This window comes from Narcine bancroftii, chromosome 5 (assembly GCF_036971445.1).
Source record: "Narcine bancroftii isolate sNarBan1 chromosome 5, sNarBan1.hap1, whole genome shotgun sequence".
Lineage (NCBI taxonomy): Eukaryota > Metazoa > Chordata > Chondrichthyes > Torpediniformes > Narcinidae > Narcine > Narcine bancroftii.
The window spans coordinates 248,333,167-248,354,952 of NC_091473.1; the positions used below are offsets into that span (position 1 = coordinate 248,333,167).

The 21,786-nt window shown below is 43.5% G+C and overlaps 1 protein-coding gene across 1 annotated transcript in view; it reads right to left on the bottom strand.

Moving 5' to 3' along the window:
* Positions 1-21,786, bottom strand: part of LOC138765547 (neurofascin-like) — a 216,497-nt gene that overhangs the window by 96,819 nt on the left and 97,892 nt on the right. The window contains exon 4 of the mRNA XM_069942578.1: positions 3,725-3,881. Coding sequence (XP_069798679.1) covers positions 3,725-3,818 — 94 coding nt within the window. The 5' untranslated portion in view covers positions 3,819-3,881. The remainder of the gene's footprint in view (positions 1-3,724; positions 3,882-21,786) is intronic.

The following is a 21,786-nucleotide window of genomic DNA, read 5'->3' on the forward strand; positions in this document are numbered from 1 at the left end:
ACATCATGGATGATGTCATGAGAGCCTCAGCTAAACTTTCTTGCCTATTTACCACCCCCTGTACCTCCCCTATAATATAAAGAAAGTTCAGAAGAACACTTTTGATTGATGAGAGAGAGAGATGTCAAAGACAAGAAGGGATAGAGAGAGGTTGCTGGTTGACATGTGCCTGAATGGGAAGTTAATATTAAATGTCGTTCCATGGAAGCCCTGCACTCCCATGAACCTCACACAAAGTTCAGCCTTAACCCGTGCTTTTTTTCTTCCACATTTGACTCCCGGGACATTGTTTAGATGGGAAAGGACCCAACAGTCATTTAACATGGCAACCTTCTGCCAGATCTCAGTTGTGGTGAGTCTACCAGCTCGCCATCTCAGCGCATCCGTCTCCTCACTAATGAGCCAGAGGCTGGAAGTGGAATCAGTGGAGCACCTGAAGATTGCAAGCATAGAAAAGTAGGGAGAACTTACACTGAGTCTGAAGGTTTGCTTTTGTCCCATTGATGGCAAATTGAAGGAACAGAGTTGAAGAAATAAACAGGTTAGTCAAAAAACTATGAGAATGTGTAAGTGAAGAAACTACTATACACAGTTAATCTTAATATACTGATAATTACTTGTTGATACATACTACTTAATAAACTCTTCATATGAATAATACTTAACTAATAAAAGCTATTTTTAACAAAATCTATTTCTACATCACATACATATGTATTAATATTTTAAAGAAAAATAAACAGCAGATGCCAAATATTAGAAATAAAAACAAAAAGACCTGGAGACGCAGCATCTATGAACTAAGATGATGAATATTCATTAGCTGAGCTGCCGTGTTACAATCGTACCAGAGGTTGGTAAGGCCACATTTGGAGTACTGTGTGAAGTTCTGGTCGCCCAACTATAGCAAGGATGGCACTAAAGCTGAAAAGGTGCAGAAAGGGTGCAAAGATATTATTGACACTTGGGAGCTTCAGTACAAAGAGAGACTGGATAGGGTAGAGCAGTTTTTTTTCTCTGGAGAGCAGGATGCTGAGGAGTGAACTTGTGGAGGTATATAAAATCATGAGGGGTGTGGAGGTATATAAAATCATGAGGGGTGTGGAGGTATATAAAATCATGAGGGGTGTGGAGGTATATAAAATCATGAGGGGTGTGGAGGTATATAAAATCACGAGGGGTATAGAGATATATAAAATCATGAGGGTATGGAGATATATAAAATCATGAGGGGTGTGGAGGTATATACAATCATGAGGGGTATAGAGGTATATAAAATCATGAGGAGTGTGGAGATAAATAAAATCATGAGGGGTGTGGAGGTATATAAAATCATGAGGGTGTGGAAATATATATATAATCATGAGGGTGTGGAGATATATAAAATCATGAGGGCATGGAGGTATATATCATGAGGGTGTGGAGGTATATAAAATCATGAGGGGCGTGGAGGTATATACAATCATGAGAGGTGCGGAGATATATAAAATCATGAGGGTGTGGAGATATATAAAATCATGAGGGCATGGAGGTATATATCATGAGGGTGTGGAGGTATATAAAATCACGAGGGGCTTTGAGGTATATAAAATCATGATGGGTGTGGAGGTATATAAAATCATGAGGGGTGTGGAGGTATATAAAATCATGAGGGGTGTGGAGGTATATAAAATCATGAGGGGTGTGGAGGTATATAAAATCATGAGGGGTGTGGAGGTATATAAAATCATGAGGGGTATGGAGGTATATAAAATCATGAGGGGTGTGGAGGTATATAAAATCACGAGGGGTATAGAGATATATAAAATCATGAGGGTATGGAGATATATAAAATCATGAGGGGTGTGGAGGTATATACAATCATGAGGGGTATAGAGGTATATAAAATCATGAGGAGTGTGGAGATAAATAAAATCATGAGGGGTGTAGAGGTATATAAAATCATGAGGGTGTGGAAATATATATATATATAATCATGAGGGTGTGGAGATATATAAAATCATGAGGGCATGGAGGTATATATCATGAGGGTGTGGAGGTATATAAAATCATGAGGGGCGTGGAGGTATATACAATCATGAGAGGTGCGGAGATATATAAAATCATGAGGGTGTGGAGATATATAAAATCATGAGGGCATGGAGGTATATATCATGAGGGTGTGGAGGTATATAAAATCACGAGGGGCTTGGAGGTATATAAAATCATGATGGGTGTGGAGGTATATAAAATCATGAGGGGTGTGGAGGTATATAAAATCATGAGGGGTGTGGAGGTATATATAATCATGAGGGTGTGGAAATATATATATAATCATGAGGGTGTGGAAATATATATAATTATGAGGGGTGTGGAGGTATATATAATCATGAGGGTGTGGAGATATATAAATTCATGAGGGTGTGGAGATATATAAAATCATGAGGGGTGTGGAGGTATATAAAATCATGAGGGGTGTGGAGGTATATAAAATCATGGGGGTGTGGAAATATATATAATCATGAGGGTGTGGAGATATATAAAATCATGATATTTGGACAGGTAAATGGATAGGAAAGCGTTAAATGGGTATGGGCCAAACTCAGGCAAAAGGGTCTTGTTCAGATAAACAACCTGGCTGGCTGGACAAGTTGTGCTGAAGGGCCTGTTTCCATACTATATACCCCTATGACTCTGTGCTTACTAGTTAGAACCATAGACTGGCATGGTTAGTACAGCAGTTAGCACAATGCTGTAACAGCGGCAGCAATCGGGACATGTGTTCGAATCCCACACTCTCTGCGTGGGTTTCCTCTTGGTGCTCTGGTGTCTTCCCACCCTTCAAAATGGACCAGAGTTAACTGGGTGTATTTGGGTGCACGGGCTGGTAGGCTGAAAGGGCCTATTACCATGTTGAATGTCTCAATTTAAACATTACAGCATAGAAACAGGCCATTCGGCCCTTCTAATTCTGACTTGAATCATGAACTTTGTTTTTCTCTCTCTCTACAGATTCTGCAACACTTACTGAATATTCCGACTTTTATTTTTAAATAAACTGTTTTTAAATAAACAGATATAGAAGAATGTGAATTGGTGCAGATCATTTCCCTTTTTTTCTAGCTGAAATGCTTTACCTAAAATAAATTCCAACTATTGGGCTCAGAAAAAGATCATGCTGTGTTATTTTTTAAAGTTGTGTCACTTGAACAATAATGCTCCAATCCTTCTGATCCTGACGTACCATGTGTTTAAAATGTCATGTTTCTCAGTTACTTCTCCGAATGCCTTGAAAAATATAGGGACTTTGGTGTTAACAATACAGAGTAAGAGAGAGCGCTGCTCAGGGAGCTGAAGAAGGAATTCGTCCATCGTTATTGAATGAAGATCTACCGGGGCCAATGCCTGAAGAGGGCGCACAAAATCAGTGAACCGGTGCGGACTCGAAAGGCCAACATGGCCTGTTTCCGCTCCGTAAATGGTTATATGGTTATTGTTAAATAAACTGCCAATCAATACATTGAATTTTACATTAAAATAAAAATGATTATGAATACATTAATACACCACTGATAATTTAACTGCTCAGCCACACACCTTGATAATCAACATGAATGCTTGTTTATTAAAATGAAGTCTTGTTAAGCAGGGTAAAAAAATTGCTATTTAATGTTATCCCCATCCAGCTGTACGATCTTTCCCATTCACTGCTGCCACGTCACATTTGCTGACTTCCAACACTTACAATCAAGAGGGACTTCAATGGAGAGAACCTGGTGGTTCAGAGAGAAAATGAGCAGCATTCCTAGGTGCTGTAGGCTCCCTTTCCTTGGCAGCATTTCTGCCAGTTAAGCTCTCCCCAAGTGCGAGGTAAACCCTCTGGGCTGGTGCTCTGGGTCCACCTGTTGGCCAAACAAGCAGAGAACTTGAATAACAGTTGTCAAAGGTGCCATGGCTTCAGAATTAATGTTGTGTGATTCCATCCTCTCATCACTGAACTGCAGAGATTCAGTGAAGTGACTGGAGGTGAATTGTTTTCAAGTGTACTGAGATAAAAATGCTCCCATTTCACTTATAGTGGAACAATGGTAAACGTGCAAATAAAAAGTGTAGGGTTGGCAATAAATAAGACAGTTTAAAACAATGTAAAGCATCATCTTTTCCCAGTGAGTCACTTATTTAACAGTCTGATATCCAGCAGGAGAGAAACTGTCCTTGAAGCTGGAAGTTCATGTTTTCAAGCCCACCCATCTCTCCCCGACAGACATTTGGAGTTGTCGCTCCAAAGAGGCAAATCCGCAGTCTTGGAGACCCAGGGTGCTGGAATCTCGCCAACTTACCTTGCACAGTTTTTATTACTCTTTGATCTGTCACACCACATTATGGGTGGATTGACACCTGGATAGCGCACAAAACAAAGTTACTCCGCTGTATCTCAGTGCCAAGTGCTGGTGGAACTCAGAGGGACCCTCCAGAAGTGGTGAGTTCCTCCAGCAGCTTGTTTCACGCTTAGCTGATTCAATGCTATCTGTCCTTTCATTGCAGCAACTCCACAGTCATTCAAACCCCTGAGCACATGGCAACAGTGAGGTGGGCATGGTCGTGCGGCTAGTTGAGCCACTGCCTCACAGCTCCAGCAACTTGGCTTCAATCCTGGCCTCTGGTGCTGACTGTGACTGTGTGGAGCTCCTCTATTTTACCCTCACATCCCAGCAGTATGTGAGTTGGTCGGTTAATTGTCCACTTGATGCACTGTCAGTTACCACTAAAGAATGAGGTGAAACCGGTAGGCCTTTATTGACTATAGGCTGGAGCAACTGCCAACCTCATCGACTGATCCTGGCAGAATGAATGCAAGGGCCTGTGGGTAGGATTGATCTGGGGAGGTGTGTCCAGCTGGCGGTAGCCAATCACAGCATGACTGTGGTTTACCACACCACTCAAGTTTATTGTCACATGTACCAAAATGCATTAGAATTTCCCCAAATCTCTGGATGAGTGTCAGAATCTGGGAGATTGAAAATGGGAGCAGAGTGAACTCACTGGGCTGAAAGCCTGATTACCTTGATGCTAATACATGATCTTGCTGGAGGAAAAAAAAAATCAGCAGGTCCCGCAGCATCCATAGATTTTCAGGCCTGAGTCTGCTCTACTATGACCTCTTACCTGTTGGTCTGTGCTCCAAGCCCTGCCCTTTCATCCCTCCATCCCCCACCATTTTACTCAGGCAACTGCCCACCTTATGCTCACACCTTGAAGGGCTCAGGCCTGGAATGTTGGTTATAGATCTCTGCCTCCTATGGACGCTGCATGACCTGCAGTACCTTTGGGTATTAACTACAATCACAGCATCTGCAGACTTTCTTGTTTCCCTGTTAGCTTGGTGATTCTCTCATGGTTATAGTGTGGTGAGATGCCATCAAATGAACAGAAACATTTTGTGACGCTTTACAGCAGGCTGAATGGATAAAAAAAAACGTCACTGTGGGAACCATGAAGAGAAGAGGTGAACAGTATACTTATGGGGCTGAGCGTCAAACATCATTATAAAGCAGTGAGATTGAAGGGGGATTAGCTAAGATGAGCCTCCTGAAACCAAGACAAGCACCAAAGAAGGGCAAGAGGAGGGCAAGGAAGGTGGGATGAATGGGTGGGGGGGGGGTGGGGGGGGAGAGAGACATGAGGGTTCATGCTCATTGGGAATAAGATGGCAGACAGGCCCACAATTTATTCGGGGAGCTGTGGTTGGGGAATCTGATCCTAAAAACATATTTTAACCCAGAGACTGAAAAGAAAAAACAGAATATTGTTATCAATAGAGAGAATATTGTTATCAATAGAGAGCTAATTTCACGAAGAACCAACAATCACGGCAGGAATTGCACTAATTTATGTTCTAAATAGCCTGTGGATCAAACCCCAATTGACCTGATATTTTTAAATGTCCTCCTCAGCAGTCGTGTGCACTCCACCTGCCTCTCGATTGAGGCTGCCTGCACAAACAATCTCACTCAACCCAGGAGCCAGGTGTTCATTAATTCTGGATTAGGTCACCCTTCAACCTTTGACTCTCAGGGCCCATTGCAGAGAGACTGTCACAGCCTGAGCTTTGTTTCCTTGCTACCTTCCCCCACCCCCACCACCATGAATGACTCTGCTCCCTCTACATTCGCTTGCACTCAGCCTGACTCTCCACCCTCAATGAAAAGGTTGGACAGATGGAAGAGGCAAGCAGGTGCCTGGAGGCAGCCGTTTGAATGTCAAGGGACTGCATTGTCATCACCTTGGTAGCCTTGCTGGCTCTCGGTATCTGGTCAACACCACAAGGGGGACATCACAATGTCACTAGCGGAGCCTGCTGCCTCACCCATGACCCAGCTTCACCCATGACCCACAGTGTTGAGACCATATGATTTCCTCTTTTCTTTGGTTTTCTTCCACCTCCCAAGGCATATGGGTCGGTAGGATGACTGGCTTCTGCAAATTGATCCGAGTGTGTAGGACGGAGATAGAATCTGGGGTGAGCTTGGCGCATATGTGGGGAGAATAAAATGGTTTGCAGTCAGCATGGACTCTGTGTGTTGAAGGTCCTGCTTCCATGCTGTTTAACTCCATAGCAGTGCTGATACCCCAGAGATCATTCCTGTTTGTATGACCTGCTGCAAGAACTACAAATGACCCTTTAAAAGTTACTAATGATAGAAATTCTCCCTCAAATTCCTTTATTCTCAAGGAAACAGCCTCAGCCTTTCCAACTTTAAAAATAACTGAAATTTCCTAATCCAGACACAAACTACTCTAGTGCAAACCTTCCCCTCTCGATACTGAATGGTGTATCTGCAAAGATTTCACCACTGTATCTCCACACCCACAACTGAAACCTTCCCCTCTCGATACTGAATGGTGTATCTGCAAAGATTTCACCACTGTATCTCCACACCCACAACTGAAACCTTCCCCTCTCGATACTGAATGGTGTATCTGCAAAGATTTCACCACTGTATCTCCACACCCACAACTGAAACCTTCCCCTCTCGATACTGAATGGTGTATCTGCAAAGATTTCACCACTGTATCTCCACACCCACAACTGAAACCTTCCCCTCTCGATACTGAATGGTGTATCTGCAAAGATTTCACCACTGTATCTCCACACCCACAACTGAAACCTTCCCCTCTCGATACTGAATGGTGTATCTGCAAAGATTTCACCACTGTATCTCCACACCCACAACTGAAACCTTCCTCTCTCGATACTGAATGGTGTATCTGCAAAGATTTCACCACTGTATCTCCACACCCACAACTGAAACCTTCCCCTCTCGATACTGAATGGTGTATCTGCAAAGATTTCACCACTGTATCTCCACACCCACAACTGAAACCTTCCCCTCTCGATACTGAATGGTGTATCTGCAAAGATTTCACCACTGTATCTCCACACCCACAACTGAAACCTTCCCCTCTCGATACTGAATGGTGTATCTGCAAAGATTTCACTGTATCTCCACACCCACAACTGAAACCTTCCTCTCTCGATACTGAATGGTGTATCTGCAAAGATTTCACCACTGTATCTCCACACCCACAACTGAAACCTTCCTCTCTCGATACTGAATGGCATGTCCTCAGCAAAGGTCTCCACATTGTATCTCTATGCCCACACTTCATCACGTCAGGGTCACCACTGTAGTGTGTTGTGAGAGAGCCATTGTACAGACTGAAGCCAAAGGCTGTTAGCTCAAGCATCACAACAGAATATTCATTCAAACTTCGCGCGCTTGCTTATTAGGCTGGCAGTCGGACCATGCATATGTTCCACCATTTGCATCACACTGACACAAGCGCATACGCCAACTTCTGGAGCGGAAGAGATGGATGCGCGTCGCCATCTTTGCCACGACTGCCCCGCTGACCACACGTAACAACCGGGGCCGGTTTGTCACAGCATAGTTATGCGTCGCTACATCCCCTCGCCAATACTGAATGGTGCATCCTTAGCAAAGGTTTCACCAAGCCCACACCTCAAACCTTCCCCTCTCAAAATTGAATAGCACGTCCTCAGCAAAGGTCTCACCATTGTATCTCTATGCCCACATCTCAAGCCTTCCCCTCTCTGATACTGAATGGTGTATCCTTCGCAAAGGTTTCACCATTGTACCTCAATGCCCACAGCTCAACCCTTCCCTCTCACATCCTGAATGCTCTGTCCTCAGCAAGGATCTCACCAGCTATTCAGGTAGCCTTCTATGCACACCATGGTCTAAATAGTGTTTTATATAATTCAGGTCAACCCTCCAGGAACTGGTTTTACGCTTTTATCCTCTGCTTTGAAACAAAGAAAAACATCCTGTCCATTCTTTAAACCACTTTACTGATTTGCCCTGCTCTATTTAAGGATGTGTAGTTGGACAGTCCTAAGTCTCTTTATGTTTTGAATGGTGGGAGGAAACCAGAGCACCCAGAGGAAAGCCAGGCAGACACGGGGAGAACGTACAAACTTCTTACAGACAGCGCCGAACTCGAATCAGGGTCACATTATTATGGGAATGTGATTGAAGGTGGTCCGTGAGGTTCCCTTATTGGTAAAATTATTGTAAAATATCCATAATAAATCCTGCAGCATCAAGAGCTTCATGGGCACACATTTTACTGCATGGTAACAACTAAGGTGGTCATCACTAACACATGACACTTTACAGATTCGTGTGCACAATCTCAGGGAAAGGTGGTGTCTAGGAATCTAATACAAATGTCATCAATTGTGAAGGTTAAAGACATCAGAGATTAAAAATGAACCAAACTCTGGTCAGGTGATGACTGGCTCTGCTGGAAGCAGTCTTCTTGAATGGTTGGACATGGCTGGTGTATCTCAGGCACGGACTGGTATAGGGAGGGTGAAGAGAAAGGGGGTGATGAGAGAGTGAAAGGGAGAGAGTGTGGAGAAACAGACAGGGTGAAGCGAGAGAGAGAAAGAAAGAGAAAATAAGAGAGAGGGGATGAAGAGAGAAAGAATGAAGGTGAACGTGTGAACAGCCTGATCATGAAGCATTGCAGAGATTGGATGACATATCAAAATAATTATTCACAATCAAACAGGCAACGAAGGAGGAAAAACACGGCATCACATGAATCCTTGATGTGCCACAATCAAATAATAAAATGATCAAATCTCTGATGGACAGTGACAGGCAATGTTCTGAAATAGTCTGGAAGATTCCTCTTTAGCTCAAGGAGGCTGGAATATGCAGCTGTGCAGTGACAGGGTTAAGTTATGAGGCCTGCCTGCATTATGAAGAATGGTAGGTTAAGGGTGATCTAATTCAGGCATTTTAAGAAAGTGAATTTGATGTGGGACTGCTTGCTGGCAGAATTCAAAATTAGGCAGGATGGGTTTAAAGTTAGAGCTAAATGTGATGCCAGGAAGTATTTTTTCTTATGTGGAGCAGGTAGGACATCAACAACTCTCTCCAAAAATGCTACTGAACTGGGATGCTAAAAATGAATAGTTTGCCTTCAGTCAAGAACCAAGGAAGATAAATGGAGATAATGGGCAGGTCATCAATGGCCAAGCTGAAGGAGACCACAGGTTCAAGGGCCTGAATGATCTCCTCTGGTATCTATATATTCACTGCATGAAACAGAGAGGGATCAAGTTAGGAGTTAATGCCTTCAAAATTGTCCCCACGTTGCCGGGTTATGAGTTACGGCCAATTTTACCAATTCGTGTTGGGGACACACGAGCTCACAGCTACTACCCAAACTTCTGTGCCAACCCAAGCAGCCTGCGCAGAATGCAGGGTGTGGAAGAATGGGGACAAACAAACCACCATGCCCACCAGAGGTGACCTCTCCCTCAGTTGTATAGGCATTTCCAGAAGCCACTGCTGACTACCACCCAATGATAGGGTTAACTTACAGTCATGCAAGGCATTCACACAAGGGCAGGATTTCACTTGTCTGAAGAGAGGGCACATAAAATCATCGAAGACTCCTTCCACCCTGCATCTTTCTGCAGCCCCCGTCAGGGAAGAGATCCAGGAGGACCACCAGGCTGAGGAATAGCTTCTTCCCACAGGAAGTGAGAATGCTGAATGACCACGAACCATCTCAGTGACACTAACCATCCGAGACTCTCATTTGTTCAAAAGAATATTTATTGATTTAGTATTTATTAATATAATACTTATCCTGCGTTTGTGACATTTGTCTGTATGCGTGTTATATTTGGTTGTGCGTCTGCACCGAGGATCGGAGAATGCTGTTTCGTCGGGTTGCACTTGCACAAACAGAAGACAATAAATGTAACTTGACCAGAATCTCCCTCTGATATCTGCCTGCATAATTAATGAGTAGCATAGTGGCTAAGTTCACAGGTTAATAACAAGAGATTGGGAAGATTCAACACATGTTCAAATCCCACCAATACAAGCTGGTCAATGTTCATTCAAGTAAAATAAATCAAAAATTAAAAATCTATGCTCAACAATATTGAATGAAGATCTACCGGGACCAATGCCTGAAGAGGGCGCACAAAATCAGTGAACCGGTGCGGACTCGAAAGGTTAACATGGCCTGTTTCCACTCCGTAAATGGTTATATGGTTAATGGAGATCATTGTTTTAAAATCTTTTTAGTTCACCACTGTCTCTCTCTGAAGGAAATCTGGTTACTATATGAATGCTGGATGAGTAATCGCCCTCTGAAATATGTCCATTCGTAATGAGCAGTTTGTCACAAGGTTGGATGATCGAAATCTTGCATGTAGTACATTAAAAATTCCGGAGGCAAGAGTCTGAATAACTTGGACAGTTGGAATACCATCATTCACGCAATCCGAACAACACTTGGAACACAGCAGTAAGAAGAGCGATTCATTCTTTTAGTCAACTCCAACACAGTCATGTGCGAGGCCAGGCCACCCCCACGGCAAAAAGAAAGCACAAACATCCTACCTACTCGCTGGAAAATACAAGGGCCATTGAGAAAAAGCCATCTGTGTCATTCTGCAAACATAAGGCATTGAGACTATTCTTCATACACCTCACTTTAAATACACTTTAAAATTTAATAAGTCTTCCAAAACACAAATCAATGTCCTTGGTACCCGAGGGGTACCCCCTCAGATTGGGGGATTGGACAATTTATAGGTAGAGTTGGAGGTTCACTTCACATGTCTAGGGGGACTGGGAAATGCTAATGGTGAATCTTTGTCTGCCTATTGATAAACTAAAGACAAGTTTATATAATATTATATTTCTGTTTTACTAGATGACAGTAAATAGTTCCTGATTTGTATAATATTAGATTTCTGTTTTACTAGATGACAGTAAATAGTTCCTGATTTGATATCTGATCTGAAAATTGAAATAAACTATGAGTTTATTTTTGAGGAGGTGATGAAGGTAATTGATGTTGGATGTTGTCTGTGTGGACTTTAGTGAGCATTTGACAAAGTCCTTCACTGTAGCCTGATCTGCCGCTGATGCAGAACCATTGGAGTGGAGAGCGAAGTCGTAGCGCTGGTCCGAAGTGTTCCACCTCCTGGTCTTAATGCTGGCAACTGCAAACAGACTTTAAAGGCCTGCTAAATGAGCCGACAGTAAAACCCTGCAAAGGCGTGTGTCTGCACCCAAGATGGCGGTGCATGTGCTCACAAGTGATTGCAGGCTCAGGGAGCAGTGGACCAGCATCAGACACCAGAAACGGGACGAACGCTCCCAGTTGAGAAGGAGAAGCAGTGGGGATGACCCTATAGGACAGTGACCACGGCAGCGAACCAGCAAGGGGCTCAGTGGCTGAGAACCCCACGCAGAGTGCGGGCAACTTGCAGTCGGGGGATTTTCAAGGGCTGACGGCAACTGGCTCGTGGGAACCAGGTATCAGAGCCAAGATCTGAGAGCATGCTGAGGGCAAGAGGGCGCCCAAATAGCCTTGGACGCTGAAGGCATTCTGATTCTGTTAGATGTTTGCATCTGGAGCTTGGATGGCCAAAGTCAAACAGGAGTCTGTGTGGCTGCAAAGACTGTGGATATGAATCCACGTACACTCAGTGACCCTGAGTGGACTTTCTTTTGCTTCAATTTCTCTCCTACAATAAGGGGCACCAGGTGATCACAAGGGAGGCAGAAGGCAATTTTATGTAATATTACATGTTCTATAGTATTACAGAACAATAAAGGAATTTTGATCTTGACTTCCTTCAGAACCAATTAGTTAGTTTTGAAGGGTGATGTCATATGGAGAGCTTTATTCAAGAGCTAATTCCACCTTGCGTTCCCTGGGCAGCCACAGATTAGTGGAGGACACCTTTACCTCTATAATAGAAATTAATACATTTGGGTCCCACTCTCAAAACCTGAGAACAAAAGCCCCGAGAATCATAAGGACACCAAACCGAGTCGCCAGGTTTTAATAAGCAGGAAAATCCATTCAACAAATTTGCCAGAGTCCTCTGAGGACGAAAAATAGTGAAGTATAAAGAGTAAGAGGGAACTGAATTATTTCGTCTATTTGAAACTTGTACTGACCCGTTTACGTGAGACTGCTTACCTTCACTCTCTTAAATATATATTTAAATCTAGGCATACAGTGCAGTCACGGGCCCTTTTGTCCCACAAGCCTGTGCCGCCCAAATACGCTTTGAATGGTGGGAGGAAACCAGAGCATACGGAGGAAATCCACACAGACACAGGGAGAAGGTAAAGGTCCTTACAGACAGCGCCGGATTCGAACCCTGGTCACTGGCGTGGTAAAGGCGTTGCACTAAGCTACTGTGTTGCCCAAGGCCTACTTGTTATGTAATGCACTCTCCATTCACGAGCAACAATGGGCACAATTGAGGCATCAACAATCTACACGTTACAGTATAGTGGCTTAATTTTAGATTAAAATAAATTATTAAAATAATAGGTTTCCACTGACTCTCGGCACACGTCCTGTGGTGCAGCCGGGGTGAATATTGGCACACAGTGTCACGTCAGTAACCTCACCAGAGCAGCCTATCCAAGGGTGCCCTCGGTTGGCCCCGGAACTTGCATGTTCATTCGAGAATTTTATCCTCATCCAAACTTGCACATCCGTCCATCATCACTGCCCTCCCCTCACAGTTCTCACCCAATCCGACCAGAAGTCCCACTCATTCCACCAATGTTTCAACACTAACATTCTCACCTGGTGTCCAAATAGTTCCATGGCCCCACTCCTTCCAAAGTCTGCAACCTCTTTTTTTAGAAAATAATTCTATAATCTGCTACGATCTTTGTGTTCCTTCGGTTGTCGCCTCCTACGTGTCACAGATTTGAATCGCTCCATCAGAACTTCTGGACCACCACACTTTCCTCAAACCCCTGAGTCTTCACCATTCTTTTTTTTCTTTAATATTTCCTTTTCCTCCCCCACTCCTGTTGGGGGATACAGGAGGAATAGTTTCTTCACATGGGCGGAGAGAATGCTGAAGGAACTGCTCTCACTAACCATCAAAGCTCTTATTCATGAAGCAATATTTATTTGTATAGATTAAATGTTTGTCCTTCATAGGCATTGCTTGCCTATGTGTGTTACGTCTGATTGTGTGTCTGCATGCTTTCCACCGAGGATTGGAAAATTCTGATTCGTCAGGCTGTACTTGTTTAAATGAGATGACTATGGTCTTGACTTGATTTAAAGCTGAATTGCAGATTCCTTCTCGTGAGGTTCTGTGTTAAAATTGCTTTGGTAACACTCCTAATGAAATACACGGGCCTGTGATTGTTGAGCACCATTGAGACACACTTCCATTTGTGGCAGGTGCAGGTCTGGTTGCCAGATGTGTGTCTGGGATCATTCCACTGCCTAGGGAATAGGAGATCAGGTCAAAACTGATGCGCCGTTCCATCCTATCTCCATCAAATGGGGCACTCTACGACTCTGCCATTAGATCATAACATGTTTTGCGTTTTCACTTCAGGATTTTTCCCTAATTTCCTTGCCCCCAGTTCTTCTCCAACAGCGGATATCTCTGATTTGTCCTGACATTTTCCAGAGGTTGCATATCTGGCCTTAAATGACATTAAAGTACTGGTGCCTTGCTCTACTTTCTCAGCAGACTAACATCACTTTCCAAGGACAATCCAGAAAAGGCTTCGAGATTCAATTCATCCAGACACCAAGGGTGTCACAGGGAGCCTGTGCCTTTGGCTGCTGTCTGAACTGTCTCCAGAAAACAGGCCCTGGAAAATAGAGCCAACGGTGGAAAACTTTTAGTTGAAATTGTGCAACGGTTGGCGTGGAAGAAAATATTAATTTAATTTAAATTAGACATGCAGAATAGTAACAGGCCCTAATGGCCCACGAGCCCATGCTGCTCAATTAACCTATAACCCCCGGTACATTTTTGGAGGGTGGGAGGAAACCGGAGCACCCAGAGGAAACCCACGCAGACACAGGAAGATTGTACAAACTCCTTCCAGACAGTTCTGGATTTGAACCCTGGTCGCTGGCACTGTAACAGTGTTGCGCTAACCGTGACGCCCACTGTCTCTCTTCCAGACAGAAGGGTGGTTAGCTTACTGGTATGACGGGGACAGGAAGTCAAAGGTCTTTGAACAGTTGTTGCTCTTGCTGGTTTCAAGCTGTCCATCTGTCTCGCCAGGCCTTTGTTACCTTAGAATTGTTCAGCCTCCCACAGTCAGCCATATGGCTCCACCTGTCAATCAATGAAATTCAACAACCAACTTTATCCACCCCACAGCCCATAGCAAGCAGAATATAACAATGAATTGGTCACGGCCCATGGAGTTCTCCGCTTCAACACACCAACAACATTCATATTCCGTTACAAAATGCCGCCGAACCAAGACTCTGGGAGCATTTGATGGAAACATTGGATGCTGTGTGAAGAGGACTAGTGATTACACCTGGTGTTAACTGAGGTACTTAGTGGTTTAGAAAATGATTTTTTGTGGAAGTGAAGTTCGAAATGAAAAGAGTCAAGACTAACGTATTGAAGGAAACAGTTAACAATAGTAGTGGGTCACGAGAATAAACATAGTCAAGGTTGATGTCAAATTTGAGCTTTCTTATGCGGTACATGGGACGGACTCGAGTATAATAGTCATGGATAAAAAGCTGACGAAGAAGAGGATGTGAATGCAAGGTAATCAATCACTGACTGTCATGTTGGAGGGTAAAATACTAAATATTATTATAGGATTTTTAAATGATTTGACCATATGGTTTACACCAATATTTTTGCTCCCTGTAAGCCTGACATTGCCCTTCTTTACTACTCCTAGAATGACCTTTTATTTCTATTGTCCGCAGGAACTTTGAGCTTCTCCTTATTTGCAGCCTCACTGGGTAGTGAGACCCTCATTCTCTGGGTAAGGGAGTTTCTCCTGAATTCACCACTGGATTTATTAATGAACACCTTGTACTCATTGATTTAGCCTGTAGCCATATCGCCTTCATTTCTCATACTTCTGCCCTCAACCCACCTTCCCCAACGCAGAACAAGGACAGGGTCCCTCTGCTAGAGAAACTCAGCTGGTCAAAAATGTTCTTTATAGAGCATTTATAATCTGGTTCTTGCTGACATCACCAAAGTTACGGGCTTGAGCCCTTCTGAAGCGCTCGTCCAAAATGTTGGTTATACGTCTTTACGCTGTTTGACCTGCTGAATTTCTCCAGCACTGTATTTTTACTTTTGAAATGCACTACTAGGGTCCCTCTGGTCCTCATTTTCCTCTTCACCAATTTGCAAATCTGGCACGTTATCTTCTGACACTTCTGCCAACTTCATTGCAATCCCACCATCAGTCACACCATCCCATCCCCATCTGCTTTGTGCAGGGATCAGTCTCTCCAAGACTCTCTGGCCTATTCTTCCCTCCCCAGCCAGCCTTCCAAGCCCCTTAGGCACTTCCCATTGTGCTTTCAGTAAGTGTAAAAACTCTCCCTACATCCCCCTGCCCCCCCACCCCCCAATATCCACTCAGGGCTACAAACAGACCTTCCAACTGAGGCAGAGCTTTACATGTTCATCATCCAAGCTAATCTACTGCATTCAGTGTACTCAGTGTGGGCCTCTTCTGCATTGGTGAGACCAAATGCAAATTGGTTGACCACATTGCCAACTGCCCGCGCTCCGTCTGTGTATCCAAGAACTTTGAACTTTGACTTTGAACCAACCATTACAATTTCCCTCAGCATTCCAACACAGACATATCTGTCTTTGAGATCATACATTGCTAGGGTAAGGCCAAACATAAACTGGAGGAACAACACATCATATGTGTTATGGGCAGCCTTAAATCCAGTTCTTCCAATTCTAAGTAAATCCTATCTCTATCTGGTTCCATTGTTTCCATCTTGTTTTGGCATACTTCTTCTAATGTTCAAACTTGCAGGCCACCTTTTGCGACATTAGTTTGCTTTGTACTTTGTACAGGCAGCACAGATAGCACAGTGTTTAGTGTGATGACATTATAGATAAAGGTGCTCCTCAACTTACAATGGGGTTGTTTCTGGCCAACCCATCACAAGTCAAAAAAAAATCGTAAGTCGTAAAAGAATAACCATTTTTTATAATTAAATTTTGAATCCCTTTATTCCACACTGAAAAAAAAAACCATTAACGTACACAGCTGAAAGCACACTGGGCAAGAAGAATGTTTGAAACAGTGAACTAAATTTAATTGCTGGAAAATGAAGATGCTAATGTGACAGGTTCGTCAGTTCCACTCTCATATTCGCCTACCGCAAGTGCAGGAACAGATTGGAATTCGAACTTGAAAGTACGGATTCGAACCATCGTAACTTCAAAAAATCATGTCGGACCATGGTAAGTAGGGGCGCACCTGTACATTATATTAGATGCCATTACAGTGACCAGGGTTAAAATCTGGCTCTGTCTGTAAGGAGTTTGCTTGTTCTCCCTGTGTTTGTTTCTGAGCAGCACAGGTTTACATCGCCTCAATTAGTTTCTAACATGTTGTAATTAACATTTTAAAAATTAAAATATATACTGTATATTTTGGCTTACAAGTCGAATCTTGAAACCCTTAAAAATCACTCAAAAATGGCGGGGGGGTGGGGTTTGACGTATACCAGATATACTTTTGAGACCTCAAATTCAACTAAAAACAAACACTTGACATAGATTTAGCACATAAGATGATGCTGGAAGCACCTCCCCTCTGTAGGCACTGCTGCTCCCTGACACGTCCCCACCGCTGGGCGCCGCCATAACTCACCCAAACATTCTACAATTGGAGAGCCTGAAATTGTTGCTCCTACGTGGGAGCCTGAAGTCACCAATCCTGCCCGGTAGGCCAAGGTTTCTGCTCCTGCTGGGAGCCCAAGGTCCCCACTCCCACCTGGTAGGCCAAGGTTGCTGTTCCAGCCCATTAGGCCAAGGTTCCCATGCCTGCCGGGAGCTCAAGGATACCGCTCCTGGCCAGTAGGCCGAGGACTCCTCTCCTGCCCGGAAGCTGACATGTAGCTGTGGTTCTTGCACCGAGCACACTTGAGCAGTGAGGCAACTTCTCTGATGCAGACAGCACCGCACCCAATGGAGTCGCCATTGCCGACTTCTGCTGCAGCTCCGTTTGGCATCTTCCCGGCCAGAAGCAAACGTTTTGTTTAATTTACAGATTTGTGACTTGGTGATTAGGGTGTTATAACCATTCTCAGCAGAAAATTGGGTGGGGGGGGGGTCAATTTATATGCCCGATATATGGTAAATCCCACTTATCCGCCGGTTGACATACACCGAAATATATGGTACTTTCCCTTCTTTTCGCTCCTAGATTTTCTATTATATTTGGGAACTTCAATTGAAAAGACAGTCACGAGAGATTGGTTCAAAGTGAAAAAAATGGTGGCAGTGCCAGAGCTACTGTAACAGCAATGCTGCTGCGGTTCAGGGGAGAGCAGGGAGTAGAGACACAGGGCTTCTTCGCAGGGTCCTACCACCCACTCTTACAACTGACAACACTGTACAGGCTTCCAGTGATGACAATGCTTTATTTTAAAATCCTGCAACCGCTGGATATGGGCTCAAGATGGCAGCGCCCATGGTGGCAGCGGCCTTGAGGGGTTGCAGACTCTGGGGAAACAGAGGACTGGAACAGGGCACCAGAAACAGCAACAACCCCACCACCATTTGAGAAGAAGCAGAGGAGACAACTCTCCAGGATATTGATGACAGGGGCGCACCAGTGAGGAGATCTGTGGTTGAAGAACATAAAGGCAGCATGCTGCTGGTGACTCGAGGCGAGGAACCTGTGCAGGCTGCAGGCGACTTGCGGTCGAGGGACTCACTCCAGGCTGTGGACTGCTGAAGACAGGCTCAAGACTGGTGGCTGGAGGGGTACCAGGTATCAGAACCGGAATGCAAGAGGGTGCCGAGGGGCCTCTAACACTGAAGGCTTCCTGATCATGTTGGAGGTTTTGATCTGGAGTTCAGATTGCCGATGGTTTTGGACTGAAGTCTTCGTGCCTTCAGGGGCTGTGGGAACTCTGGAGGTGAATCAACAGAAAACTCAGTGACTCTACTTCTCTTGAATGTAAGGGTCGTTGGGCAATTTCTGCTGATGGTGAATCTTTGTCTGCCTTACGGCAGACTAAATGCAGTTTCATGTAATATTACATCTGTTTTATTACATGGCAATAAAAGAATCTTGAATCTATTTCTTACTTTTCCATTACTTTCCTAATTGTTTACTTAACTAAAAATAGAAAGTACAGAAAAAAACTCAGCAGGACGTGGGATCTGTGGAAAGTTTTGATGAAAGATCCGAGACCTGAAATGTTAATTCTTTTTCATTGGGCAGATGCTTCCTGATCTCTTGAGTTTTCCCAACATTTTCTGTCTTGAATCATCTATCCAACATCTGCAGTTTTGTTTTGAAAATTTAATTTTTCATTTGCATCAATACATACATAATTCTTCATCATATACAATGTAATAAAAACAAAACAAAATGATGTATAAATTTTACCTTTTTATCCTCCCTCCCTCCCCAAAAGAAAGAGAAAAAAGAAACACCTGAATTTATTTATCATTCACTATTCATATATTCCTAACATATTATTCTATCCTGTACATATTAATTGGGAGGAGCGGGTGTTATGGACGATGTGGATGGACTCTTACTGATGAAATTCATATATGGTTTCCAAATCATATAAAAATTCTCAGGTTGATTCCTTAAATTATGTAATCTTTTCCAATGGTATACAATTTTGAATTTCCGTATGCCATCTATCCAACCTTACAAAATTATCTGACTTCTGCAGCTTTTATTTTCATACAATTATTAACGTGCCATCGTCTTCCCTTGTAGAAGCTATCACAGTGTTCTCAGCTGCTGTCATGTTGGAGAGGGTTCCTGCTTCTATGTCCTTTAAAATTACCCACAATTCCGAATGTTGCCTGGACTTGACAGAGCCTTCTCATTGCAGAGCAATTTGCTGGAGGTTCTACTTTAAATATAAATCTGGTTCTTGCAGGCAAAAGGATTGATTAAATGAGAAGAGAAATTGCTTCCAAAAATGTCTTACTTTCCATAAAATTAATTTGAAGCTCAAAAAAAACCCCAGCAGCACTGGCACCATCTGGTAGGCAGAGATTCAACAAGCTCCAGCTAACGGAAGATACTTGAGGGAGACGCCAATATGAACTGGCGTCAATCCATTTCACAAATCCTATAGATGTTAACACATAATGCGGATTTGAATGCAGTTGTTATTTTTACAGTCTCTCGAATATTGCTTTCAATATGTGGTCGCTCGTAATTGTTTCCACTTTCCACTGAAAAACAAAGATTTTGCTTCCTGAACACATTTGGCTGTACTTTATGGATTTTGGGCTCTGATCAAGAAAATCACCTTAAAATCTCCTATCATGTTCTGATTTTAATATACAATCTATTTTTGTGATTTTCTGTCAAATTTCAAGTTTAGCAGTATATACACCACAAAGCAAGCTGTTTTGGTCAGTCCAAGCATGCCTGGGCATGCCCTCAGTGCAGTGCTAGGCAAATGTTGTCTTAGGCCTGGGCATGCTTTGTCAGGAAAGATGCAGACAGGCTATAAAAGCAGCTCACATATACGGATGCTGTGCATTATAGGTTGAAGAAATGTTGATGCACATGTTCTTCAGGCGATAGCATAGTAAGTGTACTTAACAATAACATTTATTGTTTTCAGGAAGATTCAATGCAGCAAAATACAATTCAATACACTGATTTTGGTGCAGTCAGTGAGGAATATGGTGAAAGGTCAGCAGGGCGGCTAGAATCCATCATCATCACTGGCCGACTATTATTGACACTGATAAGAGAGGCATCAGAGGCTGAGTACAAATGAGAGTCAACAGCAAAACATTTTTAGGTCTGTTGAACAAATGTTGAACTCCTTTAGGAGCCAGACCTGTTATATACAATAACTAGACCTGTTCGGCTGCAGCAAGGAAGGATTTCAGGACACGTGTTCATTGTACAATGTGCATGACAATAAGCTCATTATTTTCTCTTATCTCAACCTCAGCTACCAGTCAGCCCTCTCTCCCTCTGAGACATAGCACAAATGATATCTGTTACAGTTTGGTTCTGAAACATAAAATATACAGTCCTGTTCAATTGGCAAGGAGAACTGGGCCATGATGTCCTGGCACTGGCTGTTGAAACGAAAGACGTAGCAGATTAGTGTCTGGCTCCTAAAGGAGTGGTATTTATTAAGTAACACTGGCGGCAGTGAAAGCACGCATTTCATTCTCCTCCTCCCATTCACTCGATGATGATCCTCAGACTTCATTGTCACTACTTGGAGTATAGTAAGTAACTGCCACACTGGGGCTGGAATGGTTACCTAATAAAGCTCAAACAATCTTGGGGTATACTGCTTCTTTTTCACCTTCAGAGGTCCCTCGGTGTTGAAAATGACTTGTTCACACTCCAGTTCTGGGGATTCTGATGTTTCTGATGACAGAGAACATGGAACATTACCACACAGTGAAGGCCCTTTGGCCCATGATGTTGCGGCAACCTCCTCAACAATCCAAACCTTCCCTACCTCACACCCATAACCCTCTATTTTTCTTGCATCCATGTGCCTAACATTCTTTTAAATGTTCCTATTGAACCAGCATCCACCACCACCTATGGCAATACATTCCAGGCACCCACTGTGATGTTTCTTCCATTACAATAAAGAAACTTGGGTTCTTTTTAAAACAACTAGATTTTATTAACTAAGCAACCAGCACCAAAAAAAAACAGAACACACACATGCAGACCTCATGGGAAGGCTGTGGTGATATGTAATTACACCACTAGGTCACCAGGGGTCATCCCGGTGACCTTGTCCATAAAGCCGTCCAGAGCTGCAGTCTAGCCTTCCAGGTTCGTCTTGCAGAGAGACAAGACCCCTTAGTGTCCATATTAGTTTATTAAAGCTGCATTATACTCGCACTGCTGGTGTGATTATTGTCAGTACAAAGGCATCCATTTTGAATCTACTAAAGATAAAACAACATTCGCAAGATGCAACATTCCCCAGATGCTACACAAACTGTCTCTGATTCCTCCTGGTGGTAGCACTCTATCACTACACCCACTACTCGCTACATGAAAAAAATCCTGATGTCTCCCCGAAACATTCCTCCCCTCAGCCCGTACAAATGTCCTCTGGCATTTGCTACTGTCGCCCTGAGAAACATGCTGGCTGGTAACAAGCCCTTCTGGTTCTTGAATCCCCGCAATCCAAATACCCAATAAACCTACAACCACTGTACATTTTGGAGGGTGGAAGGAACACAGAGCA